At 45.4% G+C, this 21,395-nt stretch overlaps 1 protein-coding gene across 1 annotated transcript in view; it reads right to left on the reverse strand.

Moving 5' to 3' along the window:
- g (adaptor-related protein complex 3, delta 1 subunit-like garnet) overlaps positions 1–21,395 on the reverse strand; it is a 330,226-nt gene that overhangs the window by 7,780 nt on the left and 301,051 nt on the right. Inside the window, exons 33-34 of the mRNA XM_075875995.1 lie at positions 20,322–20,407; positions 5,336–5,460 (exon numbers count right to left, since the gene is read on the reverse strand). Coding sequence (XP_075732110.1) covers positions 5,336–5,460; positions 20,322–20,407 — 211 coding nt within the window. The remainder of the gene's footprint in view (positions 1–5,335; positions 5,461–20,321; positions 20,408–21,395) is intronic.

Here is a 21,395-nt window from a genome sequence, read left to right on the forward strand (position 1 = left end):
CGGAACACCCGAATTAAGGCCCAATGAACATAGTAAAATTTGGCTGGCGAATTTCAAGAATTCGTATCTGCCACGGTTTCGCATCACTGAGATTATACTGTACGTTTACATGAACACCTCTTGTACTCATTTATAATAAAATGGGGTATGTTCGAAAAGCCTGGAGTGGATTGAGCTGCTTTTTTGTCAATGCGGCCAGATCACGCACAGAAATTTAGATTTCCGGGAGATTTTCATGACAACCGGAAAAAAAGGTCAAAATCTGGGAGTCTCTCGGCCAATCCGTAAGACTTGACAGGTATGCTAATTGCATTTTTGAATGATATCGAGCAGTTGACTGTTGAAATTTTACATACGTTGGCATAACAAACAAAGAATGTTAATCATGCTTTAAAAAAGGGCCTTCTACCGAATGGAGACATATCTGGAGACAATGTTAAAAAAATTTTTAAGCATTTTGCATCCAGGAAAACGGACAATGTTGTGTCAGCGTAGTTTCACTACTGCCTCGAAAAAATGAAAAGGTATCTCTTGAATGTGTGAATTAACATATTTCAGCGATAGTTCGATTTGTTCAAGGACTGCGTTTTTCCTGTGTGCATGTATTGACATACAAATCACGACCTACAGCACTTTTGACCTGCCTAGCGAGTGGGGCGCTAGCATGCCCATTCTAGTACAGGCTCCTGCCGCTATGAACCCGGTGGCGCTGCAACTTACCCCATCCGAACCAGCTGGTGGCAGCATATTCTGCTGGGCTTCTTTTTTTGTCATCTGCTCGAGTCATCCACAAAAGAAACCTGTTTGCAAACAGGTACTCGCACTGATCATGATGATCGTTGGGGTTGTATGTCCCAAAACCCCGACATTATTTACAAGGGACGTAGTGGTGTTCTGGAAATTTCCACCATGTTGTTCGCCTAAATCTGAAAGGTACGCGAGCTTGCCGGTCTTGTTTCTCATATAACGAGGAGGCACATTTGGCCAGGAAAAGAAATGAGCCAATTAATGGAGCATTTCAAAGCAACTGAAGAACGAAACGAGCGATGACCTCTTAAGTTTTTTTTTTGTATCATCAAAGTCGTGTAACTCCGACATTAAGTCACCATTTCTAAAAATTTGCACGGCCATGAATGAAATCGTTGTAGGCCCTTGCACCTGCAACACCACAATTAAATTGTAACCTCTGGGTACGGTTTAGGGGCTCCTAAGAACCAGTTACGAAACTGTCAAACGCTCAAGAATGCAATCAGTTAATTGTCAAAAAATTTCAACAGATGTAATTTTTGTTTGTGCAGACCCATAAATTGTATGCTGCCTTTTGGTTATTAACGCGGAAACCCAAGTATAGCCAGGAGTTTGTTTTTTTTTTTTCAAGATTTTGGAATACGAAATTTCGGCCCCATACTTAATGAGGGTCCCAAGAATTATTGGATGAAATTCAGTTATAGTTTCAGAATAGCGCGGTGCTATTATCATCATCAGGTATTTGCACGTTTCTGCGCTAAGTGCAACAGTGGTCAGCGACCTTTGCTTCAAACTTGGCGTCCATAACAACGGCCAAGATTTTGCTCCTGTGATTTTACGCCATGTCAGCACCACGCAGGCAGTAGTTGGTTGATTTTACAAAGATAGTTATCACTGCTGTCAAAACCATTGGCAACTGTGCCGCGGAGCAGCAGTTTGAAGTCAACGAGTGGAGTATTCGTGATTAGCGGAAGAAGGTTGACCTCCTCGCGTGCAGTGACCAGCGAAAATGTTTCCGCGGACCAAAAAAAATGGCGCGTTTCCTGACGTGGTACGAGAACTCGCAGAGACCCTATGCGGGAACAGCAAGCAGCATATCTCACTGTTTATCTAGCTGTTACAAGTGAAGGCAAGGGAGATCACCCGGGACAAAGGCATTCAGCCGGAGGATTTAAAGCGAGCAAGCATTGAGTGTCCCTCTTCATGCACCGTGCTGTGTTCTCCCTATGTCGACGTATGCCGATCACGCAAAAGCTACCAAAGAGCTACGAAGAGGACTTCGTGAAGTTTCAAAAGTATGCAATTGCACTGCAAAAAGCTTTACGGTGCATCAGAATTGCTCCAGGCAAGTTACGGTGCGATTCACTGAAAACAAAAGAACACTGGTGACCGTAATGTTGTCCTGCACTGGAGACAGTCCCAAGCTACCACCCTACATAGTGTTAAAACGAAAAACGGTGATGAAGGGAGGGAAGTTCCCAAAATATGTCATTTGCTGCCAAAACAAGGGGTAGCTGGACGAATCGCTAGTGCTTGAGCGGATAAAGTTCATGTAATGTCGAAGGCCCAGAGCACTGCTGGGGCTCCCTTCGATGCTTGTGCTTGAGGGGTTTTGGTGTCACCTGACAAGACTCCATAAAGCGACTGCTGTATGACTCCCGCACAGAGCCACTTGATGTGCGCCTTAATCAGACATTTAGACCGTGTAAAGCGCCTGCATGTGGAGTGGGTGAGGTTGGGAGAAGCAGAAGTGACCCCTGCTAGATGGCTGAAACGGGCCTCGCCAGCAATGCTTAGCTCGTGTATAGTTGGGAATTGGGCCTGCATTTCCTGAAGCGCTTGTTTGACATGCATTAAAAATTTCTCCATTTCAATTGCCCCATTTCGAACGCGCTTAATGGCAGTGAGGATGATGTGCTGTGGGAGAACATTTCCAACAAGGGAGCTTCGGAAGACAGTGCGCCCAGTGACGACGATGAATGAAGTGTGTCAATAAATGCATTTTTCCGTTTACTCGGGCTATACTCGTGTGAAAACTTCTTTTCTCGCTTTTGCTATCTACAAACTATACCCCAGACTACATGCGGGCTTTTATGGTAGATTCCAGAGGAAAGCGTCTGGCAGACTAGCAATATGTCTTCAATTCTGTTCCTGAAAAATAAGCTAGCTTTCTTTAAAAATGAAGACCTAATTCTTACTGAAAAACACTGTGCAGGCTGAGGATTTGGCCACATAAAAATGCAAATAAGTAGGCCTTTCCAACAGACAAAGGATATTTTTTTACTTGTTTATGCCACATGATGTGCTACTAATAGGAGTTGAAAAAGTGATTGTAAGTGCTGTTTCATTTCAAAACGGTTGCAGAGTGTCTTTCACTGCTCACCTGTGATCTACAGTTGTCCTTTGGTACAAAGGTATTTATCTGCAAAACACTGTATTTGTATTAAGTTGTTATCTAAGCCTGATTGATGAATCTGCAGCCACTGTCAGTCCTTGCCCATTCTTGCCCAGACAGTAATTGCAGGCTGGCTTAGTGTATGCCAACGATAACAAGTCTACACATATACCTGGTACTATAAGTTTAATAACATTTGGCAGTCAGTACTTTCTACAACTTGTCTCTGTTATCTTTCTTTATAGTTGTGCAAGCTGATAGTACATGTGTTTTTATCTGATTTGCAAATTCTATTTGAAAAATAATGCGCTGAAATGTCAACTAAAATGCAAAACAAGATTCTCAGTCACATTAAATAAAACAATTCAAGATACGTGCCACATTTAAACACAATGTGCGATAAAACTCTTGTGAAACCAGCGACAGCCCATGCATTGCCATGCATCCACTGGCCCTCAGCTGGGGTAACTCGAGTGTCCCCTTAGTGGCGAAGTTCGAAACGAGAGCCGGCGCAGGCAACTCCGTAGAATGCCGCCAGCTAGGCAGGTCAGGAGTACAGTAGGTCGTGGTGCAAACGCAATAAAACATGGTTGTTAGTCAGCGTAATACAGTCAGTGTGATATTTCTTAGTCCGTGTTTGAATTACCACTGCATTATTCAGTGGTGGAGTCCACTTCACGAAAATTTTGTTTGAGGCATGACTTAACTAGAGATAATTAAGAATAATTATTTACTTTCATTAAATGTGTAAACCATCGTAACCTCATTCTAACATGATTGAGATGTAATAGCTGCTTTCCATGAACTTTTGAGAGCTTTACCACTTTTTTTTTACAGGGTACATCAGGCGGCAGGCAAAAAAGCCGCTGAAGCTCACAATATGGCCTCAAAGATAGGCAGTAAAACACAAGGCTCGGTCATGTGCAGATAAATGGGTTCAGGAGCAATTTTTGAAGCTCAATACCTCGGTGCAATCAGACCAGAGTTGCCAGTTGCCCTTAAGTGGATTTGGGCTTTTTTGCCTAGCTGCTATAGAATTTTATGATAGTTGGTCCAGTTTTTTTTTGGGGGGAAGGGGGGGTAGGGGGGCTTATTTGCAGTTTCTAGCAAATATACTTATTTTAGTGTCATCAAGTTCACTAATAGTGTGTTTTTAGTGCACTAGTAACATGTTTGTTTGTGGTTGAGTAGTTCAGTGTTGAAATAAAACATAAGTTTAAGGAATCAACAACCACCAAATGAAGACAAACCTGGAGATAATGTTAGCAAATAAACGTGTGCTTTCGTTCCTAGTTGAGCATATTTTCGCAGTACAAAAACTTGAAGCGATTTTTTGAACTCTGTTTTGTACTTGGGTCACTAGTACAATTAAAAATATATTTATGAGAGAGAAAATTAATTGACTGTTTCTTTTTTCATATCATTTCATTTCATTTCATTTATTCCACCTTAAAGGCCCGGAGGCATTACATAAGGGGGGGCGGCGTACAAGGTATGTCGAACAACTCAACAAAACTCGAAGGGTTCCAAAACGTAAACATTCAAAGAACAATGAAAAAAAAAAAAAAGGTACAATATGCAAAGTAAAACGCCAATATTACCAAATGCAAATAAAAAAGTAATGGTACAAAGGTAAGCTTCCAGAGAAAAGTGACGACAGTTTATACATTAGTTAAAAAAAAGTATTTAAACATTGGCAGGGAAAACAGCACATTCAGTTAGATTGCGACATGTGACATTTTAGCTTACTGCGGAAAATTTGGCGGTTATTACACGTGACTATATTATCAGGTAGTTTATTCCACAGTGTTATCCCATTGGGAAAGAAGGAAGTAATCATTGCAGAAGTGTGTCCATTTATTGGTGCGATAGGGTGACTGTGGTTCAGCTCTTTGAAGAAAGTCAAGTTGCTTTTTAGGGGGCTTCTTTAAATATAATTATTTGCCTGTTAGCTCGCCAGAGTCTGGAAACTCTGAATTAGGAGAACTAAAGTCAGACCTAATCCGTGCTTACTGTTGGACATCTTGACCACACAAAGAAGACGAGGACAGAGAGAGGTATGACGACACGAGAGGTAAACTATTTCATCGAACCTCCTGCTGTCCTCGTCTTTTCTGTGCAGTCAAGATGTCGAATTCTGCATTGGATTCACGATATTTTGTTCAGCATCAGCACAGAAGCAGCAGCACCCACCTGTGAAGTGACAGTGGAAGCACACCTTGGAGAGAACGTGAGGGAATTCATATTCTATGGCCTCCAGGGTAATGCTGCCTTTTGCCGACAGCTCGCCGCCACTCAGTAGCTCGGCAAATGTGTCCCTGGAGAGAGGGACATGGGCACTGTCCTATAAGTAGCAGCAGGCAAGGCACTTCCCCCCCCCCCCCCTTTTTTTTTTCATTTACAATGTGCCGCAGTCACTGAGGTAGCTAGGGAGCAGAATAGTAATGTATGCCCACCCAAAAACATAAAGGGTGTAACCACACTATGCAAAAACATACAATAGATGGTCCTACACAAACGAAGCAGCAGGTGAAGTGAACATGTGGGGCGTGTGCGATGCATTCTGCCATCTGATAACAGCGTTGTTCTGCAGCTGCCACAGGTTAGCAGATTTTAAAAATATTTTTATTATTATTTTTTTGTTCTGTTAACGGGTTTGCTTCGGCGTGCAAAGTTTAGGGGCCCCTGCTCCTACCTCTTTGACAGACTGAAATGTCACCCGATCCCTGCTTTCGCCTGCTCACCGCGGCCTCACTTGCTGCTATCAACGGCAAACAAAGTTGTATACACTTTCCACCCTGTCTGTCATTTTGACTACAAAATATGTGATTTCTCTGCATGTCTATCTTCCCTGATATTGTCAGAAACGAACAAATACTGGTGGGCCTTCACGGCCAGAATGACCCAACAATGAACGGGTTAAAGGGACACCAGAGGCAAATGACACTTTACGTCAGAGTGAAAGATTAATGCCTGAGAATGACTAAAATGTCAATATTGTTGTAAGGTTGGTTGCGTATATTTTACAAAAAAAGACACAGGCAAGAGTCAAGGTGGCTGACCAACACACTCGTGTGCGCGTCGGCTTCATTGGATCTTTGTCGACGTTCACTTAGTTTCTTTGTAACAGGGCGTTGCAGCACCGTCTCAGCGCAGGTTCAGTAAAGAAGGGCAAGCAAAGTACGGTTTCATCTGCGAAACATGCACAGTGTCAACAAGTGGTGAACTTGATGACGAATCAAAGTGCAACGATGCAATGTCATCGTTCCTGTCCCTAACTTGACCCACAACTTGGTAAGGTTCGACTTAGTGGAATAAGAGTTTCTCGGAGAGGCCTACGCAGCTACAAAGCAACCAAAAGAGGAGCACCCAGTCGCCGAGGGCAGACTTCATATTGACACGCGTATGAAACTGTCATTGTCATGAACAAAGGAGAGGCACGAGGATCGTGCTAAACATGGAAGCGTGAGGACGGTGCGCGAGGAGAAAAGGGTCACCTGAGGGAACGTGCACTTGTCACGTAAATGCAAGAGATTGGTTGGAGAAAGGCTCGTGGCACACGACCCGAGCTGGGAAAAAAAATTCGGGAGAATGAGCTGTCACTGTATATTGGGATGCCGAGCTGCGACGATGTGGGAAACGAGCGTCACTATAGCGGCAGGAGCAGCATGACAACCTGGTTCAGATGATGTCAGCTCATACTCAAAACCGGGCCCGGGAAGTGGCCGTCTATCTCGGAGATGGCCCAGAGTGGGGATGCCCGGACTTGCCGCACCCTTACACAGCAGTTCCTGGTGGACTTGCAGCTTTCCCCCATCGCATTAGGAAGGGAGCAGCCCACACCAGTCAGACGAGTGGATGTGTGAGACGTTCATAGACGTTCACAGTCTTTATATTCTGAAAGCGTATTAAAGAAACATAACTTGAATATTTTTCATTTTATCTCGTACACGGTAGTGTGCCGGAAAGTAGTTAAGCTTCAAACGCTACATAAAAGTGTAATCTACAAACATAGTGACGCGCTCCTCGTATCTTTATTGAAGAGGCTGCGAAAGTATACATCATTACAGGTGCCATTCAAATTTCTTGATAGTTCTTACTAGGCAAGGCAATATTATATATATATATATATATATATACAGTCGAGCCCGCTTATAACGAACCTGAGCGTGACGCGGCATCCGTTCGCTGTATCCCGAAGTTCTAAGTGAAACAGCTTTTTAAAAAGTTGCGAGTGAGAACACAAACATTTTTTTTGCCCAAAAAAGTCCGTGATGCACGTGTTTCGAAGAGCAGAAGCGATAAGGGTGGTCTCGAGTCCATTTAAAACCGCAGGATGGTCGTTCACCGAGGCCCGTGGCATAAGCTGCATGAGGCACTGGCTCCAAAGTTTCGTCGTTCTCACAATCCGATTTCTCCAAATTGCTCTCGCCACGTACTTCACAATGCCCTAATCCGTGCACGGTTCTGCAGTGTCGGCATCATCATCGGCCATAATTAAACCATTCCAACAGATGTCCCACCTGCTCTCCCAGGTCGGAGTCGAGGACGTGCTGCCACAAATTGCCATCGCAGGCGTCCTGTTCGGAAGCTTCAGGCTCGGCATCGGGCCCGACGTCGACGAAGTTGGCTTCGCGAAAACAGTTCTGCGTGCATGTAGCCGTCACCGTCGCCCACGAAATATTCACCATCTCCACAGCTGAATATTGGGATGCCCGAAGCGTAAAGTTGGCTGCCAGGTGGTCAATAGCTATGAGAAAGCGCTCCGCAACGCGGCACCTAATGCGTGGATTACGCTCAACCAAGCGGTCGTTGAGTGGCACGAAAAAGCGTGCTAGACCTCCCGTCGGCCATCATGACCACACACGCACACCAAGAGCGAGCAAGACGCGCACACGCGACACACATGCCAAAATGCGTGGAACAGCTCTGGGCCCGTTTCTAGTCAGAAAACAAAACTTTTGAATTCGAGTCAGCGTGGCTGGCATCGCAGAGTGGTGAGCAGGACGCTGCCGGGCAACGCAACGATGCGGACGCGCTTCACATCGGCTCTGCCTTTTATGAATGTGTTCCGCAGTTTTATTAAGTCAAATACCTGGCAATCGACCACCACCGAATAGAGCGGGTCCATCCGAATGCTTGGACACCAAAAACCTAGGTGAGACTCTTTTTTGAAGCTTTTTCGATGTGAAAAACCACCCGAGTTACAAGTGTGCCCAGCTAAGCCTACACCGACAAGGCCGACGCCGGCCTCGGGAAGGGTGATCAACGGTGCCAAGTTGTAAGCCAAGGGATCGGACGCACCTCCGAAATGGACGTAGATGATGCAGAAGTGGGGGAAACTCTAAGTAATGATACCAGAGAGGATGATAGGGATCCAACGAGATGAGACGCTGACAGCGACGCGGAGGGATGGATTGAAGTCGCCTATAAGGAAGGGCCGTGTGAGCTCTGGCGAAGAGACACCACAGAAAGGCACCCGCTCGAGAAGTCCGACGCACAGAGGTGGAAAGAGCATTGTGAGCAAGATTTTACAAGCAAGCAAGATGCCAAGGCTACCTGCAGATGACATCAAGATAATCGTCAGACCAAGAGACGGGCTGAGCATTAGACACACGTACAGAGCTAGCCTTGACGAAGCGATACGGCAAGAAGCAGGGGTGAGCAACGACGAAATCTTCACGATCTGCCCCAACCCTACACAAAATATCCTGGTGATCAGCACACCGGATGAGAAGACGGCAACGAAATTGGTCAAAATCAAGGATTTAAAAATAAACGGGAGGAAGTACGAGACCAACGCGTACGTCTCGGCACCGGAACACATGGCCAAGGGGATAATCCGCAACATTCCCCTGAAGTACACACATAGTCAGCTCATGCATGCCCTGGTGAACGCGAGGAACCCTTCATTGGCGTACGCAAAGAGACTGGGGAGCATGACCACGTGATACTACAGTACGAAGGCAACAGGGTCCCCATGTGGGCTTACTTCAACAGCATCATTAAAGTTTCCCTCTACCGGAAGCAAATAGACTTTTGTAAAGAGTGCGGGAAGCTCGGGCACAGGCCCGATGTGTGCCCAAGACCGATAGACAAGTTGTGCCCGGCGTGTGGTGCCAAAAATCCTACCAGAGACCATGAATGCACTCCCAAGTGCAAGCTCTGCGGAGACGCACATCCCACGGCAGACCGGACTTGCAGGGCTAAATTTTTAAGACGCCATACTTTGTAAAGCAACGAAGGTGGGCTGTGAGGGGAAATGAGGAAGAACTCCAGCGGGAAGCCGACTCACAAAACCAGGACACCTGGGGAAGCAGCAACACACAACCAGCCCGTCAACCCACATCAAGGTCCAGATCCAGATCCAAGTCCAGGCTGGAAGCCTGGGGACTACGTCACTTGGGGTCAAGGTCCAGAAGCAGACCCAGGACCAGGAGCGGGCGGAGATCCACCTTGAGGGGAAGGACGCCCGAAGCGACAACGAAGCAGCAAGGAGAACAGAAGACGCCAGACAAGGTGGGCTGGTCAGACGTAGTGGCTAATCGCGATTCGGCAAGGTCCGGCAATAATAGTAACGCTAGGGATAATTACAGAGACATAGAAAAACGTGTAGAGGAATACAGAACGGAAAACAAGCTACTCAGACAGGAGCTAGAAAAAGCAAAAAAGCAAAACAGTGAATCAGCTAAAAAATTGATGAACTACAGCAAACACTTAATGAAATACTTATGAAAATGCAGATACAGACGTCGCCTCCGTCGACCGCCATAGCGGCCTTCTCCTCACCAGCGACCAAAACCACAGGGGAGAGAGAGAATGAGGAGGTAGAAATGGTAGCAGTGGAAACACAGCAACCAGGCGCCAAGCGAAAAATCCCGCTGACGAAGACCAAAGGGCAAAATGACTCAGAAAAAGAGGTCAAAAGGCCCCGTTTCAGCACGAAAAAAACAGACTTCCTCGAGCACATGATAAAAAAACTGTCGGACAAAATGGAGAAAATGTTCGAGATGCTGGTCGTGCGACTTAGCGACAGTGAGGCGGAGAGTAAGGCGCTGGCACTAAAATACGACAAGCGGCTTGAAGAGCTAGAGAAGAAAATTTCTTAGACATGGCGGGCACCAAAATGAGAAAACTCGTCATATGGCAGTGGAACTGCCGTGGCTTTAATAAAAAAGCATCGATGGCGCAACTAATCAAAATCACCACAAAAAGAAAAAAAACCTGACGTGATCATTTTGCAGGAGACATTCGACCACGCCAAAATTGCCGGGTATGCCACCCACAAACAACGCACAGAAGGAAAGGGGAAAGACATAGTCATGACTACATCAGTAAAGAAGGGGCTAGTTGCTATCCCACACATTATGAAGCAAGTCACGGATATCAACCACATTCTCATAGAAGTCGTGCCACGCAGCAAAAAAGAGAGCAGTACTTTTGTCCTAAACGTATACAGCAGCCCGTCTGAAAAGGGCCTAAAGCATAACTTTGAAGAACTAATTAACGAAACCATGAACATCGCAGGCGACAACCGACTTGTTATTGGAGGAGATTTTAACGCTCCACACACGCAGTGGGGATATGGGCACTCGTCGAAGAAAGGAAAAAACCTTGCCGGCCTCATCGAAAAGGTCGAACCAACGATTCTGAATGAGCCAGCCTCGCACACCAGAATCGGTGTAGGTCCGCACAGAGACACCACGCCGGACCTAACCCTCTGCAAGAACGCCGGGCGAACCACGTGAGAAAACATCTTTGAAGACCTGGGAAGTGATCACAGGATCCTCAGCATCGCCCTAGGCAATCCTCCCACCAGGAATTGCAAACGGACAATCAGGCATGCAGATTGGGACAAATTCCGCAAAAGCAGAAACGAGAAAGAACAGGGACCCATCGAAAACATAGAAGAATGGAGTAGGGAACTTCTACGAGACGTAGAAAAAGCCACAACCGAAATGGAGTGGGATGACTGGTTGGCTCGACGAGAAGAGGAAGACGAGTGTGGCGGAACCCTCTCAAGCAGATGGACAGCAGGCTTGCACACCTTGTCGAACCCAAAAATCTATTCAGAAACGGCTGCATATGCGAAAACACAATCGAAATTTAAGGAGAAAACTCGCCGAGCTAAACAAGCACATCGAAACACACTGTACCCAGCTATGCCATCAGGAATGGGACGAAGTGTGCGATGCCATGAATGGCAACATAAACACAGGCAAGACATGGAAAATCCTCAAGCACCTGCTGGACCCGTCTCCCACCAAAACGGCGGTGAAAGCGGAAATGACCAAGTTAAGACACAGGTATAAAGGGAACATCCATCAGATGGGTGATGAAATCGTCAAGCTCTATCTCGGCAGACCCCCCGCAGTCGAACACCAGGAATATTCGGGTTCTCCCAACGAAGATCTTGACAGAGACTTTTCACAGCAAGAAATCAGGGCAAACCTGCAGACTATCAAGACCGAGTCGGTTCCAGGTCCTGACAAAGTGTCCAACAAGATGCTACGAAACCTGGACAACCAGGGAACGAGCCGTTTGACAGACTTCATCAACGAGTGCTGGAGAAACGGGAAGATACTCGACGAATGGAAGAAATCCGACGTGATCCTCATTTCTAAGCCGGGTAAGCCCCTAGAAATCCAGAACATGCAGCCCATCTCCCTGACTTCTTGTGTCGGTAAAGTAATGGAGCATGCTTGCCTGAACAGGGTTAACGGCTACCTTGAGTCTAACAACGTATACCGCAGCAACATGATCGGCTTCAGAAGAGGGCTCTCCACACAAGATGCCATGATACAACTAAAGGAACAAGTCATAGACCCCATTGAATGAGGCATGAGGGCAATAATCGGGCTAGATCTAAGGGAGGCCTTCGACATGATCGAGCAAGCAGCCATTCTAAAACGAATTGCGCAACTCAGCCTAGGCGAGCGCACGTACAAACACATCAGAAATTTTCTTACGGGAAGAACTGCCACGGTTAGACTAGACGAGGAGGAGAGCATCCAAGTGGACATGGGCAGCGCTGGCACACCGCAAGGGTCCGTCGTGTCACCGATGCTGTTTAACCTTGTCATGATGGGATTATTAGAAAAATTAGAGCGAATCGAAGGCATCAATCACACAATTTATGCAGAGGACATTACGATTTGGACTACGCAAGACACCAGTGAAGGCGAGATGGAGAATAGACTTCAAGAGGCGGTGGATGCAGTCGAGAGTCATCTGGATGGCACCGGATTGGAATGCTCACCGGCCAAATCAGAACTGCTACTATACCACCCCAAAAGACTAGGCATACATTGCAGAAACGTAGCAGAATTACACAAAAGAATCAGGATAACCACTAGAAATGGCACGGCGATACCTTTGGTTGAGAAGATCAGAGTCCTGGGTCTCTGGATCGAAGCCAGGAGAACCAATGGGGAAACTATAACGCGCCTGGAAAAGAAAGTCATGGCGGCCGTTAGGCTAATACAAAGAGTATCCAATAAACGAAGGGGCATTAAAGAAAGAAACGTTGTATGACTCGTCCAGGCCTTCGCGATCAGCCATGTCGCGTACGTAGCGGCGTTCGTCTACTGGAACAAAGCCGAGAAAGACAAAGTCGACGCGCTGATTAGAAAAGCGTACTGAGACGCGCTGGATCTACCGCAATACACAAAGAACGAAAGGCTGCTACAACTCGGAGTACATAACACGCTGGACGAGATCGCTGAAGCACAAAGGATAGCGCAGCTCGAACGATTGTCTGGAACGATGGCGGGTAGAGAAATCATGGAAAAGATCTCCATTAATTGCGGTGGGGATGATGGAGGTGATGACAATAATGAATATGCAATACAAGACGACAGAGACAGACTTGCCACGTATGATGACATATTGGCACATTATAAGCGACGAGAAGAATATCTGCCACCACACAAACAGCTAGACAGATCTCAATAAACAGATTGGCGAAGATTGCAAACCAGAACCTTTTCAAATCCAGTACACCTGAACAGAGTAAATTCCAGATAATACCCGCAAACAAGCTGTACCCTCTGTACCCTCTGTGGCGACGAAGATGGGATAGTTGTTACATGTGTAGATTAACTGATGGCCAGGCGGTAGTGACAACCGTGAACAGTAGGCCATCAGGCCCGCGAAGAACACGAGAACATCTTGAGCCCTTAGCCCAGAACGAACTGTTTTATTATTTCCCAAAACGGCCACCCCACTGCTGTGCCAGGCTTGCACAGCTCAACACAACTATCAGCGCCATGTAGGGGCGCTGCATTTGAACCAACATTGTAACAGACCACTTTGTCATCAACTTCGCGGATAATGCTAGGCCCCTCACAAATCTCCTTAATAAGAATGTGGCCTTTTCCTGGGATGTGGACCACTCCTGCATCGCTAATTTGCGCCCTCACATCACCACCTGCGTTGGCTCATTTTTATCCAACCGCTCGAACAGAGCTTCGCACCGATGCAAGCAGCCATAACATTGGTGCAATACTTGCTCAGATACACTATGGCACAAACCGTGTGATAACCTAGGCTCCTAGGCTGGTTGCCTTTTGTCGCAAATGGAAAAAAATTATTCTAGCACTGAGAAGGAATGCTGAACCCTTCTCTGGGCCATCACCAAATTCTGTGCGTAGTTATATACAGATGTCCGCTCGCAGTCATCACAACCATCATGCGCTTTGCTAGAGGCTGTCAACACTTAAAGACCCTACAGGAATACTTGGCTGTTGGGCACTGCGATTACAGGAGTACACGATCTCGATTGTGTACAAACCTGGAAAGCTGCACATCGATGCCGACTGCTTATTCCGACACCCTGTTGATCCACCCAACTCCACCGATTTTGAATCTGATGCCTGCATATTAGCCATAACTGACTTTCTGCACGTGGTGGACGAACAGTGCCGAGATCCAACCCTGCTCTCCATCATTAACCGTCATCAATCGAGCAATACTGACCCCCGACTTGGCCGGTCCCTGCTTCAAGACAACGTTTTGTACCGCCTCAACTTACGCCCTGACGGCACAGAACTTTTACTCGTTATACCACATCACCTGCGCAAGGTTGCTCTGCAACAATTTCACGACAGTCCAACTTCTGGACGTTTAGGAGTCTCCAGAACTTATGACCATGTTTGACGGTGGCTATTCTGAAAGGATTCTTATCACTCTGTTCAACGTTACCTTGCATCTTGCGACCTTTGCTAGCGCCGAAAGAAGCCTATAACTCCCCCTGCCAGTCTCCTTCAGCCCACTGAAGTTTCAGCCAAGTCGTTTTATCGAGTGGGCTTGGACTTGCAAGGTCCCTTTTCTACTTTGACAACTGGAAATAAATGGGTTGCAGTGGCCACAGATTATGCTACTTGGTATGCAATCACTCGAGCGCTACCAACCAGCTGCGCAACTGACATTGCCAACTTCCTGCTCTACGACATCATTCTCCAGCGTGGCGCTCATTCTCACCTGCTCACATATTATGGTCGCTGCATTCTATCTCATGTGGTTGATGATCTACGTCGATCATGTGCTACCCGCCACAACTTCACTACATCATACCACACTCAGACTAACGGCCTTATGGAGCATCTCAACCGCACATTGACAGACATGCTTTCTATGTATTTAATTAGCATCCACACTGATTAAGACTTAGCTCTGCTGTTCTTCATTTTCACCTACAACTTGTCGCGTCATGAAACAGCCGGGTACTCACTGTTTAATCTACTTCTCAGTCGTCATCCCTTACTACCCTTCCTGCTTTTGTCTGACCAGCCATACTCCGCTTCATATGCTCAAAATGCCATCAATTGTGCCCTCATTGCACGCACGGTAGCCCATGCTTGGTTATCGTCGTCACAGACAGCACAGAACTTTCTTTATGACCGTCGATATAGGGATGCCGTTTTTTCTGTGGGCTCTCTCGTTCTCCTGTGGCTCTCATCTCGACGTGTTGGCCTCTGCGAGAAACTATTGCGTTTTATTGGGTCCTACAGAGCCCTTGGTCGGGTCACACCTGTGACCGATGAGATTTCGCGACAACAAACTTATCAGCTGCTACATCCAGAACTGATTTAATCCACGTTTCTAGTCTTGAACCCTAAAATGTTGACTCACCCATTTAATCATCATTAAGATGATGCCTTACTGGCCGGGGTAATGACACGTGTATGAAACTGTCGCTATGACACAAGCATAGAAGTGACACTCAAAAGGATAAAGACGACAACGTGGTTGTTGTGGGTTGGACTCTCGGCTGCCCTGTTAACCTGCAATACTGTGCGCTCAGCACGGCGTTAGCTAGACCCGCTATCAGCAAATAAATCTTCCACATAACAATATCATGCTGGTCAGAGCAGTGTCTCTTTATATTTTGACGTGGAAAGATGAGCCAGATAACCCGGTCAATAACATCACGGGCATATTAGGCGCGAGGCCCACCAGTGGAGGAGCAGGCGCTGCGATGCCAGCGATGTGCAGGGTTGGGTCACATGATCTCGCCTCGCTCTGGTGAAGGAAAGCTAGCGGTTGCATGCATTGTTTTTAACTGCAACTTTATGGTTTCCTCACTTTTGAACAGCATCATTTTGCTCTTACTTCATGTGTGCAGACTTATACAGACCACACAATCCAGAAATCTACAGTAAATGATATCAGTGGCACGCCACAGGGTACATACGCGATGCCACTCTCACGGCCGCTGCAGTGCCAATGTCACCTCTTTCTATGTTGTTGTGATTGTTAACTCAAGCCCATGGGGTTAAAATAAGCACCGACCACGATTATTCACATAAAAGCAGAAGGATTCAGTTATGGCAGAGGAGCATCGTTCATAAAAAAAAATGAATGTGCAAAAAGTCCGATTAAGTATATTTTTAAATATGACATACATGCATACATGTGCGGGAAGTTACGGTCATTACATTTAAGAGTGTGCGCCGTCTGAATTGTCAGAGAGTCAAGATAAAGCACTGAAGTTCGGTTCTTTCCTTTAATTTTCATTATTTAACCCTATTCCGGTCTATTTCGTGGCCAGTTGCTCCTGCGTGTTCAGCCAGCCTGTTCGATAAAACCATTTTTCTTACATTATGCATGCTCCAGTCTGCTAAAGCTACTTCTCCCGCCAAGAGAACCTTTACCGCAGTCTGCACCACCACCCACTCTCCTACCCAGGCGTCTGTCCCCATGTGTGTGCCCAATTACATGGCTTTCCATCCGCCAGTGGCGTGGCCAAAAAGTGGCACATAAAGCCCATGCCCCCCCCCCCCCCCCCCATTTTTTCCCATGGCATATAGAGCGCAAAACACAGCCGACCACATCTCTCTGCCTGGCCCCCTAATTCTAAACAAGGTGGTGCCCCCTCTGGAAGAGGTTACTGTCTACGCCCCTGCCGTTCGCAGACTTTAGCTCGCATGGTTCCTTGCTTATACGTCTGCAAAATGGGCCCACAGCTACTGTCACTTCTCAATATTGTTTTGATCTAAAGGCAAATTGGTCTTCAAATAGCTGCCGTGAAATTTCACACGGCCTATGAATGAAACAGTAAAAAAACTAGACAGTGGCATTTTTACTGAAACATGAAGTTGCCGTCTAGATCATGAGACGCAAGACGTGCCTCGCAGCATGATCATTCAAGGGTGAAAAATAATACACCTGGCGCGCACTGCATTTGCTATGGTAATTGATCCCGGTTGGTATCACATTTTTTAATTTCAATTTACCTGTTTGTAGAAGCTGTCGAATTGAGCCAATCATTCATAACTTGAACCCATGCAAAGCTAGATGGCGATCGAATGTGCACCGTGTGACAACTATACAAAATTTTCGCAATAACTATTAGGATCGTGCCACAGAGAAATTTTTTCTCGGGTGAAATTCTACCTATAGTTACAGCTCTAAATGAGGCATGCTGATGCATATGACTCGCGCTTGCCCACAATCTTAACAGAGAGATTGCGGCTGCATGCAACTGTAAGAATGCCGTGTCGCTTCCCACAAAACGGGGAATCCGCTCGCACTGTGCTTTATAAGGCTATGTGTGCTAAGCAAAAATGCTAATTTGCGCATATTTGTCATGTCAACCGCGGCCAGTCTTTAGATGAAAACATGCAATGAATGAAGTATCGTAATTGCACGCATTTCTTTCAGAAAAATAAAGTCTATTAGCCGCAAGCACATATTAATACCCATTTGGTGCTTCAATTTGACACGGAATGAGTTGTCGCCTTTCACAAAAGCATCGCACTCGGCCCCTGTGGTTTTCTTATACGTGGCCATAGCAGATGATGCTGGAAGTCGGGCATTATGAAAATCTTACAACTTTTCTAGAGCAGTTATTTAACTTCGTACAGTCAGTGAAAAAGCTGCAGTAGTACTTTTATGATCTGATTGCATGAAGTACAAGAATAATAATTAAAAAAAGGAGACATGAAAGCAGCTGCGGGCTTCACGCGAGAGGGCTAGCGAAGCAATCCAACTATGCACGTCACAGGGATGCATCCGCATGATGGCACCCCTATATGTCCTCGCGCCCAATATGGTAGCAGGTGGTACGGAAGGCAAGATGATTTATAACAGCAATGTGGCCTCACGACCATACAAAAGATAAAAAGGCGAGAATCCAGCGGCGTCATGCTAAGAGGAATTGTGCAAGTGAGTCACTTACGAGAACGTGGCTTCCCAGTCGCGAGGATGTAGAGAGACGTACATCGAAAGCAATCTCTGGGAATGTGTGGTCAAGACGCTCAGTGAGACTGCCAGTTTGTGGGCGGTAAACCGCAACAAACGGCATAAGAATATTATTAAATTAACAGCAGTGCTCTACTAATCAAAATATTAAAGGGGCCCTGCAACACTTTTTGAGCATGGTCAGAAAACTCTGCTGATCAATAGTAGAGGCTCCCGAGAACACGCGAGCCAAATATTATAGCGCAGCACGTAGTGTGGAATCTGCAATAAATTGTCAAAATGAGCTGAAAATTGTTTTCTCTTCTCCCAAAAAGTGATGGAAGAAAGTGAAAAATCACTCGTAGAAGGCCATCTATCAGCCCTTGGCTTATTTTAACATAGTACCCTTGGTCGTTACAGGGAATGCAGGGGAAGGTTGTGAATTGCCCACGTGTGCGCAAGTGATCACCCTGAAAAGGCCACGTATTCCAAGAAAAAAGAAATATACAAGTGCTCAAGATCACAAGGCGTGCATGACGTATTTTTTTTTTTTTTTGCCCATGCCATCCCTCCCTACTTAGCTTCCAGTGCTTTCGTCGGTACGAAAGAAGAGAAAATGCAATTGCAGCGTGTGACAAATAATTGTAACTTCGCTCGCAATGAATGGATTCTTAAAATTTTCATGGAATAGAGTTTGTGAGGCAATAAGCTCTTTTAGTAAATCCGTTCCATGATTACTTGAAAAAATTGTTTCATGGCCACTTTGAGGTTAATGTACAGCACAAGCTGCACATGAGTGAACTGATCCCAATGGCTTCAAGAGGCCCAAGCACAAACAACTGCAAGTAATCAAAGCAATCACAAAAAAATATCCTGGCATAGAATACGTAATAAAATGCTCCTTGTCCATTTCCGTTTATTTTGTGAAAAAAAAAAAAAAAACCCGCTCGGTAGTAGTTAAAAAGTTCTGTTCTTGTTTGCTTAAATAGAACCAGGCAAGCACACAATTTTTATTGCAGAAATATTATGCATTCTATTTCTGGTGCAAATTTGTAGCAGCAATGTAATTACAAGTCAGTAGCTTTCTTAACCCTTTGTAGGTTCACTAATATTTTTCACATGACAAATTATGCCTGTTGAATACATAAATAGCGTGCTTAGAAACGGTATGAAAAACACTCCACCAAAATATGACCAGTAGTTTACGAAAAAAAAGTTACGACGTTATGTGTCCCATTGACCCATGGAGTGTCTGAAAAAGTGGGACAACACCTGTCCCATTGTCTCATGAAGGAATCAAGCTGTAATCCCTTTGCCAAATGTCTAGCACGAAAAACTCCGATCCAAGCAGTACAGAGACACTTTAAAAACTGGGAAAAGAAAAATTTTGAAGGTACCTTATTTCCAGATTTGGTACACAATCTGCACCTCTTCCTGTTGCGTTCAGCCCAGTGGCTCTGCCTGAGGTCTTCACATACATCAACCGCTTTAGCTTCTTTGGTTGATGTAGATAAGGATGAACACTTCAGTTATGCTTGAATTTCTGCCCATATATATATAAAACTGTGGCCATAAATGACAGAAAGCCACACACATTGACGTGATGTCACTGAATGCATTGAATTCTGCAAGTGCATTTACAACTGTCGCATCAGATTCGTAAACTCTATTCAGGCCCGAGATATTAGCTTTTCTCATAGATCTTGTGCATTTGTTTTCTCTTTTGCTTCCTGGCTGTTTAAAGCATCAATGTTGTCATTCTTTTCATTGGTTTTTGATTTCAGAAACAGCATTTAAGCTGCAGCTTGTGGTCAAACTGCCACTGCTCTCATAGTGGTAAAAAGAATAAAAAGAACTTGACGGCCTTCTCTGTAACAAGTTGCTGTTTTGTAACACAATAATGCTTTTATGACTTGAAGAAAACAGCTGTGCCCGCATGTTATGCAGTTAGGCTGAGTAAGAACTTGCTTCGCCGTTTGTGAAGTGCACTCCCAACATGATTTTTCGCCGATATAATGCTCCAATATCGAAAGGATTTCATACTTGCATGCTAAAATTACGTCTCTCAATATACAGAAAAGGAGACAAATGCCATAAATCTAGAACTTTAGCTATCTTGCACAGAACTAGAAAGCCCTTTTAAAGAAGTTTAATAACACAAAACAAATTTAAACTGAATGTATCACCGATACCATGCATCGCAAATGTGCCAAACATATTTTCTTTTCTAGCTCTTCCTTTTTTATGGAAGGTATTTCGCGCCACAGTTGAGTGTACCTAAGCAAACATCCCGCTTGTTCCATCCCTTCAACAAAGAAACACAACCGCAAGAGTTAATAAATTTTGAAACGGTGCCATGAAATACAGCAAAATCACTAAGAAATGCAGAGGAATTCCATTGTATTTCATGGTGCTATCACATATGATACAGTGGGCATCAGACAAAAGCCCAACAATAGCAACCTTGAAGGCTCTCAGAGTAGCAGAGAGTACTTGCCTTTTAGACATTGTTCCTATCAGGTAAGAAGAAACTGGCAGGTGCAGTTTTAAGTCCAGCTTCTCGTGCGTGGAACCAGTTTCTGTCTGAAAAGCAAAGCCACAAACCAGCGCTTACACAAGGAGAGTATATAGAGATCAGCCAAGAGCAGTCTAAAGGAACAAACAAGCTGTCAACTTGCCCATTCGGCCATTAAATGTGTCAGATCAAGTCATGTGGTTTTGTGTGAGTTTGACTAGTTATTTATAATTGGCACATAATAAAACATTCTATTCCCATGATGCGTCGGTGAGGCTTGGCCTCCCTGTCGCAACGTGCGAGTGGCCCACAGTTTTGCCCCCATAAAATGGGCTAAACATTGATGATATATGTTGTTTAATGGCGCAAGGGCCATTGATGGCCAAAGAGCGCCAGGAAATGATATCGGATGAGAGCAATGGTTATGGTAAATGGCTGTAAAAGGGCCTAAAATTCTGTGCTCTAAAGGTGCGTAAGACATATATTTATTAAAATCATGAAAGTGAAGTGAAGCATGCCTGGTGAGAATGAGTCTTTAGTTATCATGACATCATGAAATAGGAGCATTATATTAGCACCAATTTCTTGCCAGTGCCCTTGGTCCCAAGGGCCGGGAGACAGGTGCTCTTTTTGGATGTAGCATCCGCAGCAGCAGCCTCCTTTCAGAGGCTGTGCTACCGATCACTTGAGTAGATAACATGGAAAGTATTTACTTCCTTTAAGACTGCATTCAATGCATTATATTTAAAAAGAGGTTCGCAACCAATAAACATAGCTGGGTGAAGGGGTATCGGTTCCTTGTACGCTAGTGGAAAATGTTTTTTCCTGTAAGCCTCTAGCTCAGAGCATTCAAGGAGTATGTGGAGTACGGTAAGTGGAAGGCCACATCTGTGACAGCTGGGTGGGTCACCACCGGACAAAAGGTGTGTGTGCGTGCTGTGTGTGTGTCCTATTCTAAGCCGACAGAGACTGACCTCTGTACAGCACGTTTTCGACATAGGTGGCCAGTTACCAAGGTATGGTTTAATCAAGTGTAACTTGTTACGAGTTTGTAGA

This window comes from Rhipicephalus microplus, chromosome 10, assembly GCF_043290135.1.
Source record: "Rhipicephalus microplus isolate Deutch F79 chromosome 10, USDA_Rmic, whole genome shotgun sequence".
NCBI lineage: Eukaryota > Metazoa > Arthropoda > Arachnida > Ixodida > Ixodidae > Rhipicephalus > Rhipicephalus microplus.